The sequence below is a fragment of the Panthera leo genome, chromosome E3 (assembly GCF_018350215.1).
Source record: "Panthera leo isolate Ple1 chromosome E3, P.leo_Ple1_pat1.1, whole genome shotgun sequence".
Taxonomy (NCBI): domain Eukaryota; kingdom Metazoa; phylum Chordata; class Mammalia; order Carnivora; family Felidae; genus Panthera; species Panthera leo.
The window spans coordinates 40,613,941-40,636,836 of NC_056694.1; the positions used below are offsets into that span (position 1 = coordinate 40,613,941).

General features: G+C 64.1%; 1 protein-coding gene and 1 long non-coding RNA gene across 2 annotated transcripts in view; one reads left to right on the plus strand and one right to left on the minus strand.

Annotated features, from left to right (window-relative positions):
* Positions 1-21,046, plus strand: part of LMF1 (lipase maturation factor 1) — an 88,532-nt gene extending 67,486 nt beyond the window's left edge. The window contains exons 6-11 of the mRNA XM_042922976.1: positions 7,466-7,633; positions 18,427-18,610; positions 18,806-18,959; positions 19,296-19,479; positions 20,009-20,121; positions 20,427-21,046. Of these exons, the coding sequence (XP_042778910.1) occupies positions 7,466-7,633; positions 18,427-18,610; positions 18,806-18,959; positions 19,296-19,479; positions 20,009-20,121; positions 20,427-20,601 (978 nt within the window). The 3' untranslated portion in view covers positions 20,602-21,046. The remainder of the gene's footprint in view (positions 1-7,465; positions 7,634-18,426; positions 18,611-18,805; positions 18,960-19,295; positions 19,480-20,008; positions 20,122-20,426) is intronic.
* On the minus strand, positions 253-6,998 carry LOC122210331. The gene is made up of 3 exons (XR_006198005.1): positions 4,814-6,998; positions 2,878-3,049; positions 253-2,694 (listed from the first exon to the last, which is right to left on the minus strand). It is a non-coding gene; the product is annotated as an uncharacterized LOC122210331 (long non-coding RNA).
* Positions 21,047-22,896: the final 1,850 nt, after the last annotated feature.

Sequence of the window (22,896 nt, forward strand, 5' to 3'; positions counted from 1 at the left end):
TGTTTGTTTGTTTGTTTGTTTTTGAGCGAAGGAGAGAGACAGAGTGTGAGTGGGGGAGGGGCAGAGAGAGAGGGAGACACAAAATCCCCAGCAGGCTCCAGGCTTCGAGCTGTCAGCACAGAGCCCGACGCGGGGCTCGAACTCACAGACCGTGAGATCACGACAAGCCAAAGTCGGACACTTAACCGACTGAGCCACCCAGGAGACTTTTTTTTTTTTTTTTTTAATTTTTTTTAATGTTTATTTACGGTCATTCTTGGCACTCTGCCTCCCGGGTCCAGGCCAGGCGCTCCTTCCCGGGTCCAGTGATCTCGGCCATGCCAGGATGCTCTCTGGGGTGACTGAGGCAGGCTGGGCCCCAGGGACGGACAGCAGTGCCGGTGGGAGCCTCCTCCAGGCAGCCAGGCGTCCTCCCGGGGCTGGGCGGTGTCATGGGGGGCTGCTCACTAAACCCTGGGCATCGTGTCCTCCCTCCCCGGGCGAGCTTCGGTCATCTGCGCGTGTGAACGCCGGCCCGCCGAGCGGTGACCGGCGTCTTTCACGGCCCACACCCCCTTTCTGGCTGTGCCCGTTGGCCTTGGGTACAGCCGAGGGCACAGCTGGGGCCGCTCTACCAACGCCCCCACCGAGCACAGCAGGACCTTCCTCCTACATCGCACACCGGCCCCAGCGTAGGAGACTTCTGTTTGGGTCTCCGCCAGTGGGTCCTGCCTTTAACTGCCACCTGGGGACCTGGGTTACCAGCTGTTCATACCATAATTTGGTGGGGGTCACCAAACGCCCTCAAATACAGGGGTCTGTAAATCTGGAAGGAACCGGACTCAAGACTGACATTACTGTGAAAGCTACAAATGTTAATATGATGGGAGTGGAGGCTGACTTAGCTCCCGTGGGTTGGGAGTCAAGGCTTGGTCCCCCGGCAGCTTTCCTGATTTCATAGGAAGGAAGTGTATTTTGTGCGTACTGGGGACAGGAGGGGAACACCACCTGGCCGGGTGCTTGTGGTGGCCCACGCCCTGGGGTTACCCAAAGGGCGAGCTCTGCCAGACCAAGTCCGTGAGAGGCAGGGGTGCAGCCTTAGGGTCAGCGAAGGTCATTGCTGCTGGCACAGACCTGAACCCAGGTCCCTGTCACTGCCTTCTTCGTACAGACCCATGCCGCGTGCCCTCGGGGCTGCTTCTGACCCGTGTGCGCCTCGAGGCTTGACCCTGTCTTCCCAAGTTGAAGCTGGTAACAACCCCAAGGTTTTCATCAGATCAGTGACACGCATACTAGAGTGTCAACTTTGTGAGACCAGTTAGTGTAACCGAGTTCCCGCGTAGGTGAGAACTCTGCAAGTGTCCTTGTTATTGATTTCTAGTTCCATTCGTTATTGTCAGAGATCATATATATGTGATTTGAATCTTTTCAGATGTATTCAGACTTGTTTTGTGGCCCAGAATACGGTCTTCGTGAATGTTGCGTATGAGCCTAAAGCAGGAGTGTCTGTCCCGTATTCGCTGAGTGCTCGTGAAGTCCAGCTGGATGGTAGGGGTTTCGTCCCCGTGTCGCCGTGTTTTGTCTGTCTACTTGTCCCGTCAAGTATTGAGAGAGGAGCTGAACCGTGAAACCCCAATCGTGGACTCGGGGACACGTGGGCCGGAAGAAATGACCCTCCCTCGTAGGCCGGTCCGATGCTCCCCCGGCCAGCGGCGTCTGCGCGGCCTGCATCTTCCACGCTGTGATTGTCAGCCCACGTGCGTCCTCGCGTGAGACGTGTGTGGCGTCGGGCCCTGTTGCGTCACCTGGTCAGACTGCCTTCCGGCTGTGTGTTCGTCACCGTCCCCGAGCACGGCGGTCTCGTGGCTGCTGCCGGTTTGCTGTCCCGCCCAGCTGTCCTTTACATCTTCTTGTGTCTTTTTCCGCTTCTTCTGGATTTCTCGGATGTTTCTTACAACCCCTTTCCAGCTCTTTTCTCAGCTCATTAGCTACAATCGTTTTGTTGCCGTTTTCGTGGTAATTTGAGGGCTTGCCGTGGGAGTCTGTCGTACGTCACAGCTAGGACCGGGACGGTGACGCGCTCGCTCTCTCCCCGAGCCTCCCGCTGCTGCTGTCGCACGCGTCCTGTTACAGGAGCCACAGGCCACGTCGTTACTGTTGTTGTCCAGTCAAATTGGCCTTTAGAGATCGCACATTATATCGGAAAGACAGCCTTGTGGGGCTGTCCGAGCCCTCAGCATCTCCAGGGCTCCCCTCCGATCACCACCTGCTTTCCCTCCACCGGGCGGCCGCCCCTCACACCCCGTGGTGCGGGTTTGCTGCCGCTGGGCTCTTGATCCGAAGGCCTCTCTCCCCCTTGTCGGTGAAAGACGTTTTCGACAGACTTGTTTCGGTCCATGAGGGACGTGGCTCCAGTGCCCTCTTGCTGGGACCCGGGCTCGGGCGGGATGAGAGCCCCCAGTTCTTGCGGAGACGCTACAGCCACCCCCGGTGTCTCGTGCTCTTCTACCCGGCGCCAGGACGGTCCCGGACCCGTGTGCACAGCTCGCTTTGTTTCCTTCTCCGCCGCCCGTCATCGGGGCGGGAAGCGGAGGCGGCCTCAGGGGGTCTGAGCTCCCAAGGTGAGCACACACGTGGCACCCGTGTCCGCCTTGGCGTCACCAGGGACGGAGCCTTCAGCCCTGACGTCGGGGCCCGCAGCAGGCCAGCCGCCAGCTGTGTGAGAGAACACGGTACATCTCCCGGTGTCACCCTGAGACCCTCTCCTGACAGGCGCGAGCGACGTCCATTCCCTGCCACCAGGGAGCCGCCCACAGGGAGACGCCTCCGTGTCCCCAGGGGACACACCTCCACCCCGAAAACAGATGCAAACTTGAGACCGCGGGGCGGACACCTCACCTCCCGGGCTCCGCGAGCCACGAGCGTCCCGGGTTGGCAGTGATGGCGCGACGGGGGTTTTCTGTTGAACCAGAGTACGTGCAGCTCGAGGGTTTTCCAAAACTTGTTCTTGAGACAAGGATTACGCACGTTCCTCTTCTCATTAAAACCTCACGCACATAATTCGTAGTCCCTAAAGTGGGAAAAGGGCCGAAAAAGCCATTTCTGTCCTCACGCTTCTCACTGAGGGCCTGGAGAGGAGGGCGTTGGAACCGACAGGAAGGAACGTCGCTTTCCCCAAATCCTGAAACTGTTTTCATCACCCTTCGTGTTGTCCTCACGTTTTTCCTTTTTAAAAGTGTCTTTTTGGGGGGCACCTGGGTGGCTCAGTCGGTTGGACGTCCGACTCCGGCTCAGGTCAGGACCTCACAGTTCGTGGGTTCGAGCCCCGCATCAGGCTCTGTGCTGACAGCTCGGAGCCCCAAGCTGCTTCGGATTCTGGGTCTCCCTCTCTCTCCGCCCCTCTGCCACGTGCACTCTCATTCTCTCAAAAATAAATATACGTTAAAAAAAATTTATCTTTTTAAGGGACCCAGCTGTAAGATGACGCACGGGTCCCCCGGCTGGCCGTCCCCCGGCCTGCAAGCTGGGCCGAGCTCCGGACACTCGGCCACGATTCTCTAACGAGCTGCGGCTGCAGTGGTGAGCACAGCAGGCCCTCCTGCCACTGCTTTATGGGGTGCGACGTTCCAGCCACCTCCAGGGTTTACAACCAGATTTTATGACATAGTGGTCTTTTCCAGCATCGGTGCAAACAAAAATAAAACTCTGTCTCCACCTTGCAGGAGAAGGGAGACCTCGGGACCCTCCCAGCCCCTAGGCCCAGACACAGCCGCCCCCGGCAGGGAGCAAACCCACGGGAGGAGCGTGAGCCCTCGGCCGGCGGTGTGGGGCCTTGGGAAACGGAGCCATCCTCTCAAGGACTTGTCGTGGGAGGTGTCGGACACCCGTCACAGTACTTGTTCTCATTTCTGTGTGGCAGAGAAGCCAGGTGGAGGGCACGGGGGCCACTCTGGGGCTCATACCTGCAGACGTGGGGCCCCGTCCCCCCGCCGACCCGCTGCCCCCTACCGCGCCAAGTGGCGGATGATTCTACTGAGCATGTGTCTCTGCTTCACGATAAGTAAGGTCACAGAAACTCAAAGGAATGGGAATTTGCAGCAGCTGTCCAAGTTTATTACAAATTCAGGTCACAACCTTCTCAAAACCCCAACACGGTCCCTGACCACTGTCCTGTCTAGGCTACCGCTGCCGCGGGCATGACCCAGAGGTGGCGTCGGTGGGCTGCCAGCTGGGGAGGCCCCGAGCTCAGCCCTCCCGAGAAGATGTGTCTTGCCTGACCTCTGCTGAGAACACGCAATTACTCACAAAACCCTAGGAAATATCCCCTTGTCCCAGAGATGCGGTTCCCAGAAATCTGCCCCAACCAGAGATAAACACGAAGTTCAAGAAATGAAAACTGGCAGAGAACGCGGCGCCCCCAACTGGGGGCAGCCCCAGCCTGGGCGCCCCCTGCCAAGAACACAATGAGCCTGCCTTGGGCAGCGGAGGGTGGCCTGGCCGCTGCAGGGCCTGGAGGCGGGGCCTTGGGGGGCTGGCCAGCCTCACCCCCGACCCAGACAGTTTGTTTCTGCCAGAAAACACTTTAGCGACCACTGCCCACGCCTCGGGCTCACTCCCACCTGCACGTTGAGGGAAGGAACAGATGAGACGCTCAGCGCCTCTCCCTGCAGCGTGACTCCGTGAGGAGCTTGGCCTCTCTCCCCCATCTCCCCAGGAGCAGGGGGTCCCAGAAGGCAGACAGCTGTCGCCGGGGCCTCCGCAGATCGCAGGAGGGCCCCACACCTCTGGAGAAGCAGATGTGACCCCCTGGTGCGGTGACTTCCGAAGGACTGACCTCTCTGAAGGCCAAGTAGAAACACGTCCCCGTGTCCCGTCACCAGCTGGAGGCCGTGAGCGAGGCTTGTCTGGAAGGGCCCAGCAGAAGAGACTTCCTTGTGCTTGTCGCTCAGTGCTGGACGGTCCACTGTGAAGGACAAGGGGCCGGGGGCTGCCTGTCCGCGGGGCCCCGTGGGCCGTAAACCCCAGATGATCGTGAAGAGGAAGGCGCATCCTGGGCACACGTGCTGTACTCGCTCAGGGGCCCAGGTAGCCCCACCCACACGCCTGCCACCGCGCGTCCGGGCCACGGAGGGTCCGAGTCAGCCACACCCGGGGTTGAGGGCCGGGGGACCTGGAGAGAGCAAACGAGGCCCCGAGGCCGTGCGGGCAGGTGCGCCCTTCTTGTTCACAGGTGGGAACACGTGTCACGTGCTGAGAGCCCCTGGGACGGACGGGGAGAGGCCCGCGGGGTGCTGCCCCGCGCTGCAGACGTCTGTTCGGAACACGCGTAGACGCAGAGCTGTGAGCTAGACGGGTGTGGACGGAGCCACACTCGGTTTTCCCGCTGGGCCCACCGAAGGGCCCAGAGCCCGTGACACGTGTGCCCAGGCCGGGCTCCCATCGAAGGGAACGTACCTGAACCAGAGGCGGCAGCATCTTCAGGGCCAGAAGGTAAGGAGCGTCTCTGCAGTTAAGTGACGGCGAAGGACCCGCGTGCCCGCACAGCACAGGCAGCTGGGCCGGAGGGACAGGTCTCCCTTGCAGTGGAACACCAACTGACCAATGAGGAGGAACGGCAGACCCAGAAGTCATGGCTCAGAGGCCAAGAGAGCCACGGATTCTGGCAAGAACCCGCAAAGGATGCTGGAATGCAGGCGGGGGTGGGGAACTCCACGGCCCCAAAGTGCTGGGCACGGCCCGGCCGACACCCCCTAACCGGGTCCAGGCGGAAACGGCCATGCTAAGGCACATGGTCCCCTCAGGCCCCCGGGGACAGGCCCGTCCCCTCCTCGGCCTCCTGCCCAAAGTGCAAGCCCCACATCTACCGTGAGGGACACCCTGCAGATGAGCTAGTCTGTGTCTAAGATTCACACGAGGGTCTAGAGAGTCTAGGGGCTGGGTCGCCTTTTGTTAAACACATCCTGCCGGGCAACAGGAGGAACCTGAGTCAACCGTCCCTGGTTGTGACCGAGACCGCTCACCCTTCGCGCTCAAGACTGAGGGGCCAAGCACACGAGGTGGGGAAGAGTGCCGTTCAGGGAGTCTCTCCTATTCTACCGACTTTTCTCTGAGCCAGAAAGTGTGTCCGATGGAAAGCAAGAAAAGTGTTCCCAGATGGGACGGTGGCCCTTCCCGGGCAGTTGTCCGGCCAGGAGCTGCCCCCAGCCTGAGCCAGGGGGCGGGGCGGCCGAGGGCTGCTGTGTTCGCGACCCACTCCCGCGGCCTCTCGTCCAATCCCGCCACCCTGCGTGTCCAGGGCAGCATGTGACCGGCGTCCTTGGACCAGCAGTCCCCACCTCTGCCCACTCACGACAGACAGAGGGACAGGTACTGGTGTCCACGCCACACAGGTGCCACGCCAGGGCACCTCGGGGCTGGGGAGCAGGTGGGCGCGGGGTCCCGGCAGCAGCTACGGACGAATACTTCCTCCTCCGGCCTAAACCACCTGTGACGAGTAAGTCCTTTAGTGTCAGAACCATCTTCAGAGTTTCAAAGCTGGAACTGCACCGGCCCCACCGCTCTTGTCCGTCTGTCCCTTTGGCCCCAGCCTCCCCCTCTGATGGTGACGTCCTCGTGTGAGGTGTGCGTGCAGGGAGTGTGAGCGCGAATCCTCGAGAGAGAGAGAGAGAGAGCGTTGGCACACGGCCTGCGCACGCCTGGCGGCAGCAAGGGAAACAACAAGGCCCCTCGCCTGGGCCGGGCTCCCCCACACCTGCTTCATCGTGGGCCGCACCCTTCCTGGAATCCGAGGGCTCCGGTTGGTGTTTGAACCTGTGGAGCTTGCGCGGGTGTGTGAGGAGGGCACGCAGCCTTCCGCGTGGCCTGCTCCCGGCCTCCTCTCCTGCCAGGGGTCTGAGGGAAGACGGGGCCCCTGAGGTCAGGGGCGCAGGGCCTGTGAGCCGGGCCCTGGGGCGGCCAGCACCGCGGCTGAGTCAACACACAGGCCTCGTGGGATGTGCACACCCGCCCCCCTCACACGTGTGCGGAGGCCATTCCCGGGAACACACACAGGGCCGGAACCCCCACCCCCGGCAGCCTCGGAGCAGAAACCTCCCGCGTGCGAGCACTGGCCCGAAACATGGGCTCCCCCGGTGCCCCGTCCCTTTGGCCAGGACAGACCTGAGCTCCTAGGTCACCAGGACCGTCAGGGCACCACGATGGGTCAGCGTCAGAAGCTACAGGAGACCAGGCAGGGGATGGCGATGCACACCCTGAGCAGTCGCTGATCCTCGGTACCGCCCCCCCTCCCCCCCAGCACGTGAGCCGCTGGAGAAAGGGCCACGGGACCGGCCTCCCCTGTGCCCTTGCCGGCCAGGATGCTCCCAGACCTCTCCCTCCCCTAAAAACCCCCTTGTGCTTCTGGGCCCACCGGTGGGTGCTGCGTGGGCAGGGGTCCCCTGTGGGCAGAGCTCCAGGCTCGGCTGACGGGCCTGCTTCTGTTCCCCAGACGCAGCCGGTGCCCAACCCCGTGGCCTACCTCCTGCACCAGTCCCCCTGGTGGGCCCACCGCTTTGAGACGCTCAGCAACCACTTCCTGGAGCTCGTGGTGCCTTTCTTCATCTTCCTTGGACGGCGGCTGTGCATCCTCCACGGGGCCTTACAGATCCTGTTCCAGGTGAGTCCACGGCCGACGTCACCCCCGTAACTGTCCCCGAGATCGCAGGCTCTGCTGGGCTCACGAGGCACGTGGCCCAGGACGTGCGACCGGGAAGCCCTCCGTGGTGCCTTCTGTGGGGTTCCTTTCACGTGCGAGCTGCACGTCGGGTCTCCGAGGAAAGGGCTGGTGGTCGTCTACTTCCACGCGGACAGCTGTTCTCAACCCCCGGCTCCGGGGCCCCTCCGCGGTGGGCAGGGGCTCCACCACCTCCCTCCCCTGGGGCGCTGACCGTCCGGGACCTCTCCTTTCCCTAAACGTGGGCATCTACCTGTCGATCCCCAGGAAAAACACCGTGGGGACTTTCAATTCCTACGTCGTATTTATCGTCCTCGCGGACAACGACCGGTGCCGTGTGTGCGCCGCGTGAGAGCGTTCCTGGGAACACCTATCCAGACGGAGGGGCGCCGGGCCTGGCCGTCCTGCTCCAGACCCTGGGGTCCGCCGTGGTGGCGGTGTGCTTTGGCCTGTGCTCCCTCGGTTACTGAGTGTGTCCCGCGGTGCGGACGTCCTGCGGCTGTACCATCCCGGGTGTTTCCAGGTGGTCACTGTCACAGACAAACGGGAGTCCGTGTCCTAGGCGGGCGCGACGTCATGCGGGACGCGTCCTCTCCTCTCCCTCCGGCACGTGAGCCCCGCTCGTCCTGCCTCCTCTCTAACTCTGCTCCGGTCCGTCTTTCCGTTGGCCGTTCTGGTGGGTGAGGATCCGACGGGGGGAGTGGGATCCGACGGCAAGAGCCGCCACCTTCACGAAGGCCCTGCCTTCCGGCACCTGCGGTGCGGGACGTCCACAGCAGAGTGTCTCATACCCACCGGGGTGGCTTCCTGCCGTTCGCATCACTCGAGTTGATCCTGTCGGCGGAAGTTTTCTCAACCGTGTTCCTCTCTGCTGCTGGGGTGCAGACACAGTGCTGACTTGCACGTATTGGCCACGTCCGACTGCCCCTGCGCTCGTCGCCTGTCCCTCTGCTCGCCTGTCCCTCTGCTCGTCACCCCCTGAGGCAGTACGCGCTCCGGCCGCTTTTGTTCTGGGCTTTACGGGTCCCGAGTGGATGCTGAATTTCAGCCAACGGTTTTTTGTCCAGCAGCTGGGAGAGGGCCTCCCCTCCCGGAAGTTGTAACACGGGGAGTGGCACGAACGCCGCGAACGCTGAGCCAGTCTCACATCCTCGGGTGAACGTGGCTCTGCCACACGTGTACTTCGACACATCCCTGGGAATAACTTGCCGGTATCCGTGTGCATCTGGCGTGGCCGCAGGGAATGACGTCCGTCGCCAGTGGCGGCCCGTCCGGGCCCCGCTCGCGGCGCTTCCGCCCCCCACGCGGCTCCGCGAGGGCAGGCGGCCACGGGGCAGAGGCGGCACCTCGGGGGCTGCTGGACAGGCCGGGTTTGCATTTGTCCCGAAGGCAGATTCAGCAGCAAACGTTTTCCTGGCAACTGGGCCATTGGTCACAGCAGAGAGGTCTCTTCCCGAGTGGAGGCAAGACACGCTCTCAAGTCACAAGTGCACGTATCTCAACTGGTGTTTTTGGACTTGTTTCCGCGTCTTTGGGTTTCCTTTTGTTCCTTTCAGCCTTCTTGAACTATTTTTGTTGTTCCGTTATTTCTCTCTGAGTAACACACGTGGCTTCTTGCAGGTGAACGCGTGCTCTCTGCACAGACTGAAAAGTCTGAATTTCCTCCCTGTTTTGCTGCCACGGCCGCCCAGGCTCTGCTCCGGCCCTCCAGTGGTTCGGTGGCTCTGCTTTTTTAATTAATACACTTTTTTAGAACGGTTTTGGACTTACAGAAAAGCTGAGTGTGGAGGGTCCCCTTGTCCGTGAACTTGTTGCATTCATGTGACACCCCGGTCACAATGCACGTGGCCGGGCCCGTGACCCCTGCTCCCCCACCCTCTGATGAGGGACACGCCCGGGCCGGCAGGGGCGCTGTGCATCACGCCTGCCCCACGCACACTTGAGCCCCGTGGTCCCAGGGCCCCAAGTCAGCAGGAGGCGGCCTCGGGCAGAGGCTGGAGCATCCCTGAGAGCGTCCACCAGTGTGGGCGCCACCTCGTGCTGGACCCTCCTCCGCTGTCCAAGGATGCCCGGCCAGTGGGCTCCCCTGTCCCCTCCCACAGGAGAACTTCCCCCTCCCCATTCCAAGGCGACTCAGAGGACCCTGGCCAGCACAGCCCGCTTGGCGTCAGGGTTACCATGGTGCCGGAGAACCGCTCAGCGTCGTGGGGCCTTAATTAGCCACCGCCTCGGCTGCTTTTCCGGGCTGTGGACCACGGGGACCCTCTCCAGGCTGTAAACCCGCCTGGGCCCGCGAGACCAGCTTGCACCTACTGCTTTCTCTCCAAAACCCTGAAGCCAGGGTTTGACGAGTGGAAGAGGAAAGCACGCTGTCCCGTTACGTGACAGGATGAGGGTGGGAGGTTTGCGCTAACAGAATGGATGGAGAGGCTTCAGCGCCTTGAGAGCGGGATTTGAGAGATCCTCACTTGCCCGCAGAACCAGGGCCCTCGAAGTGCCCTTGTCCGTTCACAGAGTGCTTGGCGGGAGGCCTGCGTCAGGATGGGCGCCAGCCTGCCGGACCCGGCTGGGCCGCAAGTCCGAATCCTGGCCTGGGGCACCAGCGAGACCACTGCAAGCAGAGGGTCTCGGGCCACGTGGCCGGTCTCGACCCTGTTCTAGGCTCTGCTGCCTGCATGCGTAACGGCATACGGCAATGGTGCAGGAACGCAGGGCAGGGAAGGCCAGAGCCGGACCTTCCCGACCTGCAGTTCCGGGCATCGTTCTACAAGACCAGCCCTTCTGCTTGTAGTCCGGGCAGGTCCCCAGTGTCCCCCCTTCTAGTGCCACGCCGTGCGCCAGACAAGGCAGCAGAACGCTAGCACGGCGGCTCTCCTCCGAGGCACGGTCTGATGCCCCCAGGGGCCGGGCCCCAGCTTCCTGGAGCAGGGAGGACGGATGGCCAGCTGGTCCAGCCGCGACGTGTCCGGCCCCCTCCCAGGCAGCGCGGGGTCTCAGGCTGGGGGGGCCGCAGGGCGCAGTCTCGGGGCAGGAGCGGGTGTGCCGGTCACCCCAGCGAGCGGTACGCTGTGGGCACGCCCACTCGAAGGTTTCCGCGTTGTCCTGATGGGGGCCACGCTCCCGTTTCTGCACCCGACACACTGAGGGGCGTCTCTGGTTCTGTTTGTTTCCATTCATTCCTTCGGGGAAGGATTGAGGATGTGAGCATGCTCACCTCCTCCCACGCTCAGTTTACACAGCTGTTCCGGAGGGTTCTGCAATGCCACCGGTCCGCTGTCTCCTTGGAGAGGTGCACGTGAGAGGCAACAGGAGAGCTGAACTGCGCGGTCCCGGACCCCCCCCCCCCATTCTGCCACCTCAAGCCTCAGGGAGAGACCCTGGCAGGGGGGCACCCCCTCCTAGCGTGGGAATGGGGGTTTGCCAGGCAAGTGGCTCCTGGTCAGTACAGAGACCAGTCGTTCACCCCACACCCGTCTTTTCCGCCTCCCACAGCGTCCTGCTCCTTCCAGTCTCTAGGAATTTGGGCAGAATCGGGAACGTGTCACACTGGGGGCCTTCACCGGGGATGCGGGCGCAGAGAGCTGCCTCCCCCAGCCCCTGAGCCAGAGTTGGGGTCCTGGCCACAGCAAGTCACCTACAAGCACGGGTGTCCTCTCTAAGGCTGGGAGCTGAGAGCCCGGCACGGGAGTTCCAGAAACCCCTTTCCTTTGGTGTCTGTTGCATCACCGGACCGCCTGCTCAGCGTCTCCTGAGCCCAGGATGCCATGCGCACGGCTCAGCGTCCTGAGTGTTCTCCAAGGCTTCCCTCTGGTCCCCGGGGGGGCAGCACGCGGGGCTGCCGGCCCAGGTCTGGTCTCCCGCAGCCCACAAGTTGACCTGCAGGCATGTTTCAGGCTCCGTTGCCGCCGTAAACACAGTGTGATCCGTTCACTGTCCCTTAGGAGAGGCTGTGGCAGTGGTGTCCCCTCAGCACACTGGGGCCACACACGCCAAATGCCCTTTTTCTTATTAAAAGTAACCATCCCGATGGACGGGAGGAGGGATGAGGGGAGTGAGCCAGGAGCGTGCATTTGTGCAGCCTCAGGGCTCCTGCTGCTTTGTCAGAAGCAGACTTCATACCCAACGTTGTGCTCTGTGGCACCCTAGCTCTCCGGGTCAGGACACCCCAGGTGGGCTCACAGGAGGGTGACTGGCGCAGTGGGCGCAGGTAGGTGAGAAACAGGTTTGTGCCACTGCCCTACTCAGACCCACCAAGATAGGAACCAAGGGACAGCCAGGCCTCTGGTCACTTTGGGCCTGTTGCCAGCCTTTCAGCACATCCTCCCCAGCTCTGACCCAGACAAAATTGTCAGAAGCCTGTGGGGCCAGAACATTCTGGATAATGGACTTGTGGGCCTCTTCCTGACATTTCCTCCTCTCCATGGCCTGCGCGGGAAGGCGGGGGGGGGGGGGGGGGGGGGGGGGGGGGCCATTGGGAAGCATCAGGGCAGAGCCTCTCCACACCCCATCCCGACTCCAAAGGCGGGGGTGGGCTGGGAGCCCAACGGCCAGGAGGTGGCGCCAGGGGTGGGATGGCTGGCCACCAACCGTGACCCGCAGCGGAGCCGCTTGGTTCCCCGCAAGCTGTTCAGCAGTGGCCCTCCCCGGGGCAGGTCCCACGCAGCCCCTATTCTCACGTGTGGCTGGAGACGCTGGTCACCAGGCAGAGGACCGGGTCTGGGCTGACAGGACCCGTGTCCCCAGATGCAGACTCAGAGCCCCCAGCTGCCAAAGTAACGGTGCCACCCAGGGGCACCAGCGAGCCTCAGAAGGCGGCCCGCGTCTCCAGCCTCAGGCAAGGCCTCGGGGCCTCTGGGGATCACACGCGAGGGGGCAGCTGGCTGCAAACGTCCCCCTCTTCGGGGAGTCTGCAGCAGGAGCAAGGGCCCCACAGGAGATGGCCCGGCCTGTGCTGAGCAGCTGGGGAGGGAGCGTCCGCCCGGGCGTGGCCACCAAACCCCAGTTCACTCTGGGCGGATGGGGATGTGGGCCCCGGTGGCCTGGGCCGTCTGCCCCTCCAGGAAGCCTCAGGTTAGGGCACGGCAGAGGGAGTGGCCAGCAAAGCCTCTTGATGGCACTCAAGTGGAAAACACCGGCGATCTGGCACAGAAGCGGGAAGAGCAGGGTCCGTCACACCCCCGGCAGCCACCCGCAGGTTCCCTGCCCCGGGCGCTGCAGCTGCGGCCAGCGGTCAGCACGAACGGCCCGTCGCCACTGCGGGCCAGCAGCCCTCCTTTCGGCAGCCACGCTCGGTCCAGGGTCGTTTGTTGCCCGAACAATTCTCCTTTAAGGAAATGTAAGACATATTTAAAAATTCACGCACGTATGGCCGTTGGGACTCTGCCCCCCCCCCCCCCCCCCCCCCCCGCCCCGGGCGCAGACCCAGGGCTCCCGGGAGCTGTGCTGCTGGAACGGTGCTCCAACAGGCCGCGGCCGGCTCTGGACTCCGGCCACCTTCCAGGACCGCTCTGTCACGTGGGCAGTTGAGCCCGACACGATGCCCAGGGGTCTCCACTGTGGACTCACACCGCTGCGACCCTGGCTCCTGCTCGCGTTGCGAGCCTGCTGGTGAGGCTCCCAGGACCCAAGTGCGCCTGTGTTTCCTTGGGCTCCTCTCATCTGTGCGCTCAGCACTGTCGTCCAATCAGAATGCTTGCACCTGCCTTCCTGATACTCTTACTGCCACACCTCCCCGGGTGTGACAGACCCGTGCCCCTGGGGGCTGCACTTTGGTCAGCGGTGGTCTGGGCCTCAGTTCACAAGGCGGCCCCTGCCCTGTTCCCGCAGTTTGGCGGACTTTTATCGTGTCCGTTTGTCCGAAGTCCTTGCGGTAAATTCTCCATCTTTCGTGTGACCTCTTAAACTCTCAAAGTGCATTTGGTTCTTTTACGTGGTTTTCCTAGTTCTCTTAATTATGATGATGTTTTCTCATCAATTCCTTACTTTACTCACAGTAGCTGCTTCAACGCTCTTGCCTCCTCGTTGCACATTTTCTCATGTGATTCTACTCCCGTTCCATCCCAGCGGTAGCAGCTTGTCTGCAGAGGTGACCGGACACCGGCCACCACGGGCCGTGCTAGCGAGCGTCCTCTTGGTGCTGAGTTCTCTCTCCTGACGAGCGGCTAACTGTTCACGGGTCCGTTCCTCCATCCCAGGCAGGTGGGACATACCCTTCACTGCAAGGCTGGTCTGGCCCTCACAGGGCCTGCGCCTCGCCAGGGTCTCTGCCGGGTGCCTGGCTTCTTTTCCCCGTGTGAGCTTCCATGTGCCCGTGACTCAGTGGTGGCAGGCCCGAGGGCACCCGGGCCATCCCTGCAGTGCTCGTGCGGCGAGCGCCCGACACCTCGACCTCCCCGGAGTCAGGCTTGCGCTCCTGGGGTTCCCTCCCTGTGCTGAGGCCACCCAAGTGCCTGCGCGGAGAGCAGAGGCTGGAGGAGTGCCGCGGCACTGGCCGCCATGGCTTGCGGGACGCCGCCTCACCTGCTCTGTCCCCGCTGTCCCGCTGCCGCACTACATCTGCCCCTCGGGCCCTTACCCGGAGAAGCCCATCGCTCAGATGTCACTGGGGCTGCCGAGCGATGATAAGGCAGGACGGCTGTGGCCTTGGGCCCCAGAGGCTGACCCCACTTTTCCAGGATGAGGAGGCCGTGGCGGGATGCCAGCTACCATTCCTCTGCCTCGGCCCGTCCCCGTCAGGCTCTACTCGGTGGAAACAGGAGGAAGGGCGCGCGATCGGATTGTTCCGGGGAGGCAGACAGGACGGGGCGTCCCCGTCCTCGGTCTGGGTGTTTACAGACGGAACTCGGGGTGGACACCGGGCCACGTGGTTCTGCCCAGTTCTCAGCTCTGGGGCCAGACCCCATGGCTGCGCCCTGGTGATCTGCCTCCCACCTGCCAAGTGCTGTCAAGAAACCGTGCGACCACCCTGCTCCCCCAACCTCTGTTCCGACGTGGCGAGCGGGCGAGCCCCGACCTGGCCAGCCCCGTGCCACTCCGACTCCAGCCTGCCACTCCACACGCCATCTGTCCTGCCGCGTGTTTCACATCTTTCAGTCTAAACGCTTACACCATCTTTACTGCTAATTCAGCCTGGGACACCAGAGCCCGCCAGAGCCCCGTGAGCCTGTGCCTTGCTCCACTGGGGTGTCCTGGCCCCCCTTCACTCTGACACACGGGTCTCCTTCCCCTTCGGGGGGTTTCTGGAAAGTCCAGCAGGAAGCCCCCGATGCTGCTCAGCCTGTCTCCCTTCCCTCAAGGGTTTGTCAAGTTGCCTTCTGAAGCGCCACTCAGATCTCAGCAGAATCCCCCTGCCCTTCCCCTGGTGTTTTTATTCTCCTTGACACACTGGAGAACGTCAACGTTCTCTGCCAGTGAGGCTCCTTTAAGATTAGCGGCTTTGGACTGGGTTTCTCTGGGGTCTCAGAGGCGAGACTGTGCCTCGGTACCTGTGCAGGTTCCACCAATTACGCCTGGAGGGGAGCCCCTGGGCCATGTCCCCGGGCACTACGAGAGTCAGCGCAGTGTCTGTAGGCAGAGGTGGGTGCTGGCGGCCAGCAGTGAGAGGGCGGCTGCCGGGCTCTGCGGGGCAGGGGTGTAAACGCCCCACCTAGCCACCCCAGGTGGGCCCCGGTGTCCTGGCTGGGCCAGAGAGGACTTTGGAAACGCACCCGAGTGCGGGCGAGAGGGAGGAGGCAGGGCTCACCGTCTCAGTGGCAGCTGAGCCATAGGGAGCAGCGGAGGGAGCTTCTGCTGGCACCGGGGCCCCGGAGCTGCACCGAGCCCGCCAGCCCCGTGGGGTCCCGACAGAGCGGACCCCCAGTCGACAGCACGGAAAACACGACTTTTGTCAGAAGACGCAGGCAGCTGCCGACGGCCAAGACGGCAGAGAGGAGGCACAGCTTCCCCTCGAGTCACCTGCTGATGCGGCTGGGAGAGCGTCCGGGCCCCCGGGCCCAGGGAGACCAGCGCCCGAGGTCAGGCGCCTGGAGGAAGGGGACCAGGATGCCGTGTGCGGCACACTGCGGGGGGAGCCCAGTGTGCCCAGGGCACCTGCCAGCAGGGACCAAGGCCCGGGGGAGAAATCATCTAGGGGCTTGGAACCAAGAATTACTCCCGGGAGAGCCGTGAGTCCCTGCCTCTCACGTCCCACCTCGTGATGTGCCCTCGTCCTTAAAGCTGCTGAGACCCGCCGGAAGCACGGCTCCTCCTGCCAGAGCCTCCTGAGTCTGGTGGCTGTGACCCCACCTTCCTCCCCAGTCGCCAGGACCAGGACCGGCTGCAACCACAACTCAGGAAATAAGGGGCGGGGGCGTCAGCTGGGACTTGCCCGCCACAGAGAAGAGCAGAGGCAGAGAGGCCCCCGGCACCCACGGGCCACGCGGGGAGACCTGACCTCGACGCCCCGCTCCGGGCCGTCCCACGGTGAGGTCGCTGCACGGGGAGACGGCCTGCTCGGCTTGGTGACGGCCACTGGCTTGTCCAGGCCGTAGTCGCTGCCGAGGTCTGTCCATCTGCTCACGTGTGCGGGTGACTGGCTCGGATTCTTCCCGCCTCTGGGCCGATTCTGCTGCTTTCTGGCTTCCTCTTTTTCTCAAAGTCCCTCCTAAAGCAGGTCCGTCTGGCCACTCCCATCCTCACGTCTCCTCGGGGCGTATGCGGCAGGCGGCTGTCTCCTGTGAACGCGTCAACTCCTGCCCCGTCCTGCCCCCCCCTTTCCCCTGCCCCCGGACTTGCGGGCCTCGGCCATCCCAGGGCAGGTCCCAGGTGCGAGCGGGGCCGCCGGCCTACAACGGGGTCTGGGTGCAGAGGAGTCCCCAGCCTCACCCCACATGCAAGAAGCTAATTCGCAACTAAACATGCGACGTTCACACCCGTGTGGCCCCAGAGTAACCAAGCATCTCTCGGGACGCGTCTCAGGACACACAGAGCACCGCTTGTAAAGCTTCTAAAAAACTAGTCACTTGTAATCTTGTGAAAGCGTCAACGGCAACCCGATGCCCCGACAGAAGCAGTCTGCTGGCTGGAAACGACGGGAACGCACGCACGTCTAACAGGCCCCACAGGGACACCCCAGCACTGCTCCCGCGGGGACACCGAGACCCTGCGGGCTTCGCTGGGCCCCGCACGCCCGAGCCCCACTGCACACATGGTGGCCGCGGGTCTCGGGACACCGAGGTTTCGTGCCTGCCACGTTCGGGGACAGGCAGAGTGACAGAAGGCAGAGGTCGGCTCACAGGTCGTAGGGTGGGGGGGTGGACGACACAGGCACCAGGGGACTATCTGGGGTGGAACTTTCTAGACTTTATGGTGATTTACACAAGAGTCGGCATTTGTCAAGAGCCTGAACTATACGCCTTTATCATCTGTGTCAAGAGAACGGAGTTAGAAAGTAAGGACGCACGTTTGCCAGAAGCTCACGGCTGCTGCTGCCCTCGCCGCCTGCTCCTGCCGGGTTCCCGAGTCCGAGCCGCTCTGAGGGCACCCATCCATCCCCAGGGAGCGGCAGCCCAGGGCATCGGCACCTCCTTGGAGGACCGGCCTCACGGGACCCTCCCCGCTCGGGTCAGGCGCATCTGGCTGAGCCGTGCGGCCCGGGGCGGCGTGGGTCTCTGAGGCCGGATTCGCGGCCCCATGTCCGTGAACGGGGCACGGGCCCAGCAGCCTCCCCACCCCTCCCCCTCCAGTGCCCACTGACAGGGCTGTAATCAGGCCTGATTATTTTCAAGTCACTAAAACAACTTAAAAATGTACAGCTGCCAGAAGGAACTTTCCCCATTTCTGGCTGGGATGCAGCCGTGACAGCCAGCATCTCGCCGGGAAAGAGGCTGGGCGTGCGGGAAAACCCCAGGCTATTGGCACTCCATCCGCTCAGAGGTTCTGTGACCTTACTTCTCACAGCCAAGGTGCTAAGTCGCTTTTAGGGATGAGCCCTATAGGAAAACTGCCACAGCCTGGGTAGTGGGAAGTCGGCAGACAACTGGTAAAGTGGGCGGCGGTTTCTCCCCAAGCACATGGGGACTTCCTAGACCCCGGGTCACCCCAGACCCTGCAGCAGAACCAGCCTCTCGGGACGGACGGTGGCCAGCCCCGGCTCAGGCGGAGAGCGTGCCGGCGGTCCCGCCCCACTGAAGCCGAACCCGAGTGGAGGCCGGCCACGCTATCCCAGCAGGCGCCCCGGGCCCCGGCCAGCCTTGTACGTGGTCACTCAGGACGTGCCTCGGGGACCGCTGGCTGTGGAGGATGGGGTGGCTGCACAGGCGCCCCCCACCCCTAACTTCCGGGTAAGCAGCCAGAGCCTTGTCCCCCTCCCGCGTGACTTGGGCACAGGTCCCCGGGGGCTGCCGCGGGCCTGTACTCGTCGACGGTCACCACAGCAATTGCCCCAACGCAAACTACGGCATCAAACAGCGCAAGGAGACCAGCTGGTGGTCGCGTGGGTGGGAACCGGGCAGCCCCGGAGGCCGGAATCGCAGTGTCCAGAGGCCGGGTTCCACTCAAAGCTCTGGGAGGAACCCGCCTCGGAGATCAGCTGGGGCGTGGACACCCTGATGAGGGAGAGGGGTCCAGACCTCGCACACCCCATGTTTCTCCAAGGGCCACCCACGCTAGGCTGCCTCGTCCCGGGCAGAGCGTGCCACGGTCGAGGTCCTCAGTGAGCACCCCTGCCCTGGGCTCAGGCGCTGCCCCGCCCCCTCCAGGTGGTCCTTGTCATCAGCGGGAACCTGAGCTTCCTGAACTGGCTGACCATGGTGCCCAGCGTCGCCTGCTTCGATGACGCCGCTCTGGGGTTCTTGTTCCCCTCCGGGCCTGGGGGCCTCAAGGACCGAGTCCGGAAGATGCAGGAAGAGGCGGCCCGAGGGGCCCGGCTCACCCTAAGATATGGTGAGTGGACACCCCCGCTGTGGACAGAAGCCCTTCGTCCCCAGGATGGGAACAACCAGCCCATCAGAGAGGGTCCACATCAGCCTCAGAGAGCGTCCTGGCTCGGGTGTCGGGGCTGTGCCAGGCGCCCCTCCCTGGCGGGCACCTGGCCTAGGGTGAGGCTCACCCCACCATCCTCCTCCCTGCCCCCCCCAGGCTGTGTGGTGCGGCAGGCAGTGCACGTGGCACTAGGCATCCTGGTGGCCTGGCTCAGTGTCCCCGTGGTCCTCAACCTGCTGAGTCCCACGCAGGTCATGAACACCTCCTTCAACTCTCTGAGGATCGTCAACACATACGGCGCCTTCGGAAGGTACGTGCGAGGTCTCTCCTCACCCCGTCCGCTGTGTGCGCCCGTGAGACCCAAGGTCCCTCACGGAGACCGACCCCAACCTTCCAAGGGGGCAGCCTCGGTCTAGGGCAGGGTCGTGGGGAGGTGGGTGGGAACCGGGCAGCCCCAGAGGCCGGAACCGCCGTGTCCGGAGGCCGGGTTCCACTCAAAGCTCTGGGAAGAACCTGCCTCCGAGATCAGCCGGGGCGTGGACACCCCAGTCTCAGCCGGGTCTGCTCAGGAGAGAAGCCACGGTGCAGAGGCACAGCAGCCGCCACCGTCGTGCGCCCAAAGCCCCCCGCCTTGGTCTCCCCACAGCATCACCAAGGAGCGCACGGAGGTCATCCTGCAGGGCACGGCCAGCCCCAACGCCAGCGCGCCGGACGCCGTGTGGGAGGACTATGGGTTCAAGTGCAAGCCGGGTGACCCAGGGCGGCGGCCGTGCCTCATCTCTCCATACCACTACCGCCTGGACTGGCTCATGTGGTTCGCGGCCTTCCAGGTAAGGGCCTCTCCTGCTCCCGGCGCGTTCCCAAGGCCACGACGCCCTTAGTGGGGGTGAGCCCTTGCCTCACACGGCCCCCCTGGGAGAGGACGCGGCCGAGAAAGCCAGCGTCAGGGTGTCAGCGGGGGCCTCGTTCACTCAAAGACAGCCTCAGGAAGACGCCTCACACGAGACCCCGGGGCCGGCAGGTGACAACACTGACAGGCCCGTGCCCGCTCCATCCGAGGACAGGACAGTATGGCGGGAGCTGGGCCCTGAGAGGAACGGTCCACGGGCACCTGCCCCACGGCCAAGAGCAGGGAGTGAGCGGCCCCTCCAGAGAGGAACCCAGACGGAGAAAGTGGGAGGGTGGGCCTGGCCCCCAGGAGAGACTAACCCTGACCACACTTGGGGGGGGGGGGGGTGAGGAAGCAGCAAGCTGAGGGCCCCAGGGACCACGGCTTACCTGTTCTGGCCCATCCAGGGGGCCCCCCACGTGCCCGGCTCTGTGCCCACAGCCAGCACCCCACTCCTTTCTCACCCCCAGACCTACGAGCACAACGAGTGGATCATTCACCTGGCAGGCAAGCTCCTGGCCAACGACAGGGAGGCTCTGTCCCTACTGGCCTTCAACCCTTTCAAGGACAGGGCCCCCCCCAGGTAAGAACCCTTTCCTGGACAGCCCAGCGTGCCCTCAGCGCTGCTCCTACAAATGCGGGCACCCCCGGCCATGCCCCAAACACCTGAAAACATGCCTGAGTGCCAAGGTCCCCACGCTCTGGACCCCCCACCTTGATCGGCACTGCTCGCCTGCGCCAGAGGGCAGGATGTGGCACCGAGTGTCGAGCCCTTCCTTTTCTGGGGGTCACCTGCCCCCCCACCCCACCCCCGCAGCCTCTCCTTCCAAGGAGCAGCCGCTCTGCAGGCAAGGGGCCAGGCTGCCCGACACAAGTCTTCCCTTGCAGGTGGGTCCGGGGAGAGCACTACAGGTACAAGTTCAGCCGCCTGGGGGGCCGGCATGCTGCGGCAGGCAGGTGGTGGGTCCGGAAGAGGATCGGCCCCTACTTCCCCCCACTCAGCCTGCGAGACCTGGAGGGCTACTTCCAGTCCCGAGACTGGCCGCTCCCGGAGCCGGAGTAGAGGCGGTCCCGGGCCAGTGCGCGGAGGAATAAAGCAGGAAGGCCCGGCTACCTGGGTGAGGTCTCGTGCACCCGGGGAACTGCCACCCACTCCCACAGAGGAGGGGGGTCCCAGGGCGACTCGTGCTGGCCTCCAGAGTCCGTCCCTGGGCCGCCACGTCCTCTTCCTTACAGATGGAGTTCACTGCGGAGAGCCAGCCCCCGGTCCCTTTGCCGGTCACCAGTACCGCCCTGACCCCACCGTGTCCACCAGCACCAGGGCGCTGGGCCCACACAAGCCCCCGGCCCTGGGGCACCCAAACCCCATCACGTGCCTGGCGGGGCCACAGGGAAGCTGCCACTCCCGACCTGTGCTCTTAGCAGCCCCTGGTGCTGCCCCCACGCCCGGGAGGTGCCCGGGAGAGGGAGACGCCACGGCTCCCGCCCACCCCCTTCTCAGAACCTGCACGCCTCCCCCTCCCCCAGCTCCAGGGTCCAGAGGCACAGACAGAAGCCCTTTGTTCCTCCCTAGGCGAGCCCCCTCCCACCCACCCCCCACCCCCCCCCCCGGCCCGTGAGTGACCGTGGAGCCTCCTGCTCCCTGACCCCCGCCCTGGGAGTGCCCACGGCGGCAATTCCGAGGACTGACGGGCGCAAGTTAAACTACGTGGATTATTCCTTGCCAGGCGTCCTTCTGGGGGTCTCTGCCACGTGACGTGGACTGAGGCCCCCACATCGTTACTGCCTGATATTAGCTGGGAGCAGACACGACTCCCACCCCACGGCGGCGCCCCTGCCGATCAGGTGGCCCGACTCCCTGCCCTAGCTGCCCCTCCCCCTCCCCGCACCCGTCAGAAGCGCCTGGCCACCCCAGGGAGGGTCCCGGCGGGAACGAGGTGCTTCAGGCAGGAGGCCCGGCCGAGGGGGGCACAAGCGCGGGTCTGTGTGGAGGGCCCCCCCACACACACAGCCCGCCGGGCGGGGGGGGGGAGGGGGGGCGGCCAGCCGGTCCAGGTGCCAACAGAGAGGCCGTGTTCCTGCTCGCGGGGACACAGGCTCCCTGTGTCTGGCTCAGGACAGACGCGGCCTCAGACGAGGAGCCTGGAGCCAGCGAGTCTGCCCGCGGCGGCCGCACGGAGCTGCCCACCAGCCCGCCGTGGCCTGGGCAGCCCTTCCTAGGGGGCTGTCCCGGGAGCTCTGCCGCTGGGTGGGGGCACGGGGCGGGCGGGCGGCCTGGGGAGACTCCGCCGCCAGAACCACCGCAGGCCCCTGGCAGCTCTCGTTCCGTACCCTGGGCTCACCACACCCCTGCCCGTGGGCGCCACGCCAGGCCTCCTCCACCTCTCCCAGGACAGCCTCCAACGGGCACGATGCTTAGGCCTTCGGGGCACACCGGCCCTCGGACAAGACAAACATCCGCTCGCCCAGAGGGCCGCTGCAAGGGACACACGACATCTCCCACGGCCCGTACCCTCCCAGAGGCCCAGGGTGCCCCAGCCTCCACCTTCAGAGCCTGTCCCGAGGCCCACCATCATCTCCCTCCTGAGACCCCACCCCTCCTCCACTCGAAATCCTCCCGTGGCCCCAGCCTCACTGAGCACAAGCCTGGGGTCGCGCCGTGGCCCCCGTTCCTCACGCCCACCGGTGCCGGACCGCAGGGCCTTTGCTCTGGCAGCTCCCGTGCCGGCTCCGCACAGCCCACCCCCCCTTGAGGGCCACCTCACCCTGCCTTCGCCGGACCCCAAGCCGCTCCTCTCAGGGCCGAGCGACACCGATACGGGCCTGCTGGATAAACTGTCCGCCTGACAAAGTTGAAAGGTCCCAAATCCGCATCTACTCAGCCTGACCCTGTGGTCTCTGGGAAGCTGTTTCTTGGTCAACCCAAGAGAAACTTCAGGGGCTGGGGCTCGGGGACACATGGGGACATTAGCTCACCCTGCCTGGGTGGTGCAGGTGGACCGGGTGCCTCCTCTACCCACCCCCCCGCTCCACCGTAGAAAAATCGTCTCCCGGGGGCGGGGGCGGGGCTCTCTCCTCACTGGGAACAAACAGACGCGGAGGTCAGGCTCAGGTCAACGCTAGGCTAGATATGCTGCCCGCACCTCCTGGGGCACAAGGCTCGAGGGAAGGGCCTGGCCCCAGGGAGCCGAGCCCGCCCAAGCCAGCGACAGACCAACGACCGACCAACGACCGTGTGCGGGGCCAGGGGCAGGGGAACCTTCGCTTTCCGAGAGGGTTTTCGCTCGGCAGCGGTGACGTGTGAAGGTCGAGCGAGGCTCCTCTCTACCTCGCTCGGACCACAGACCTGCGGGCGCAG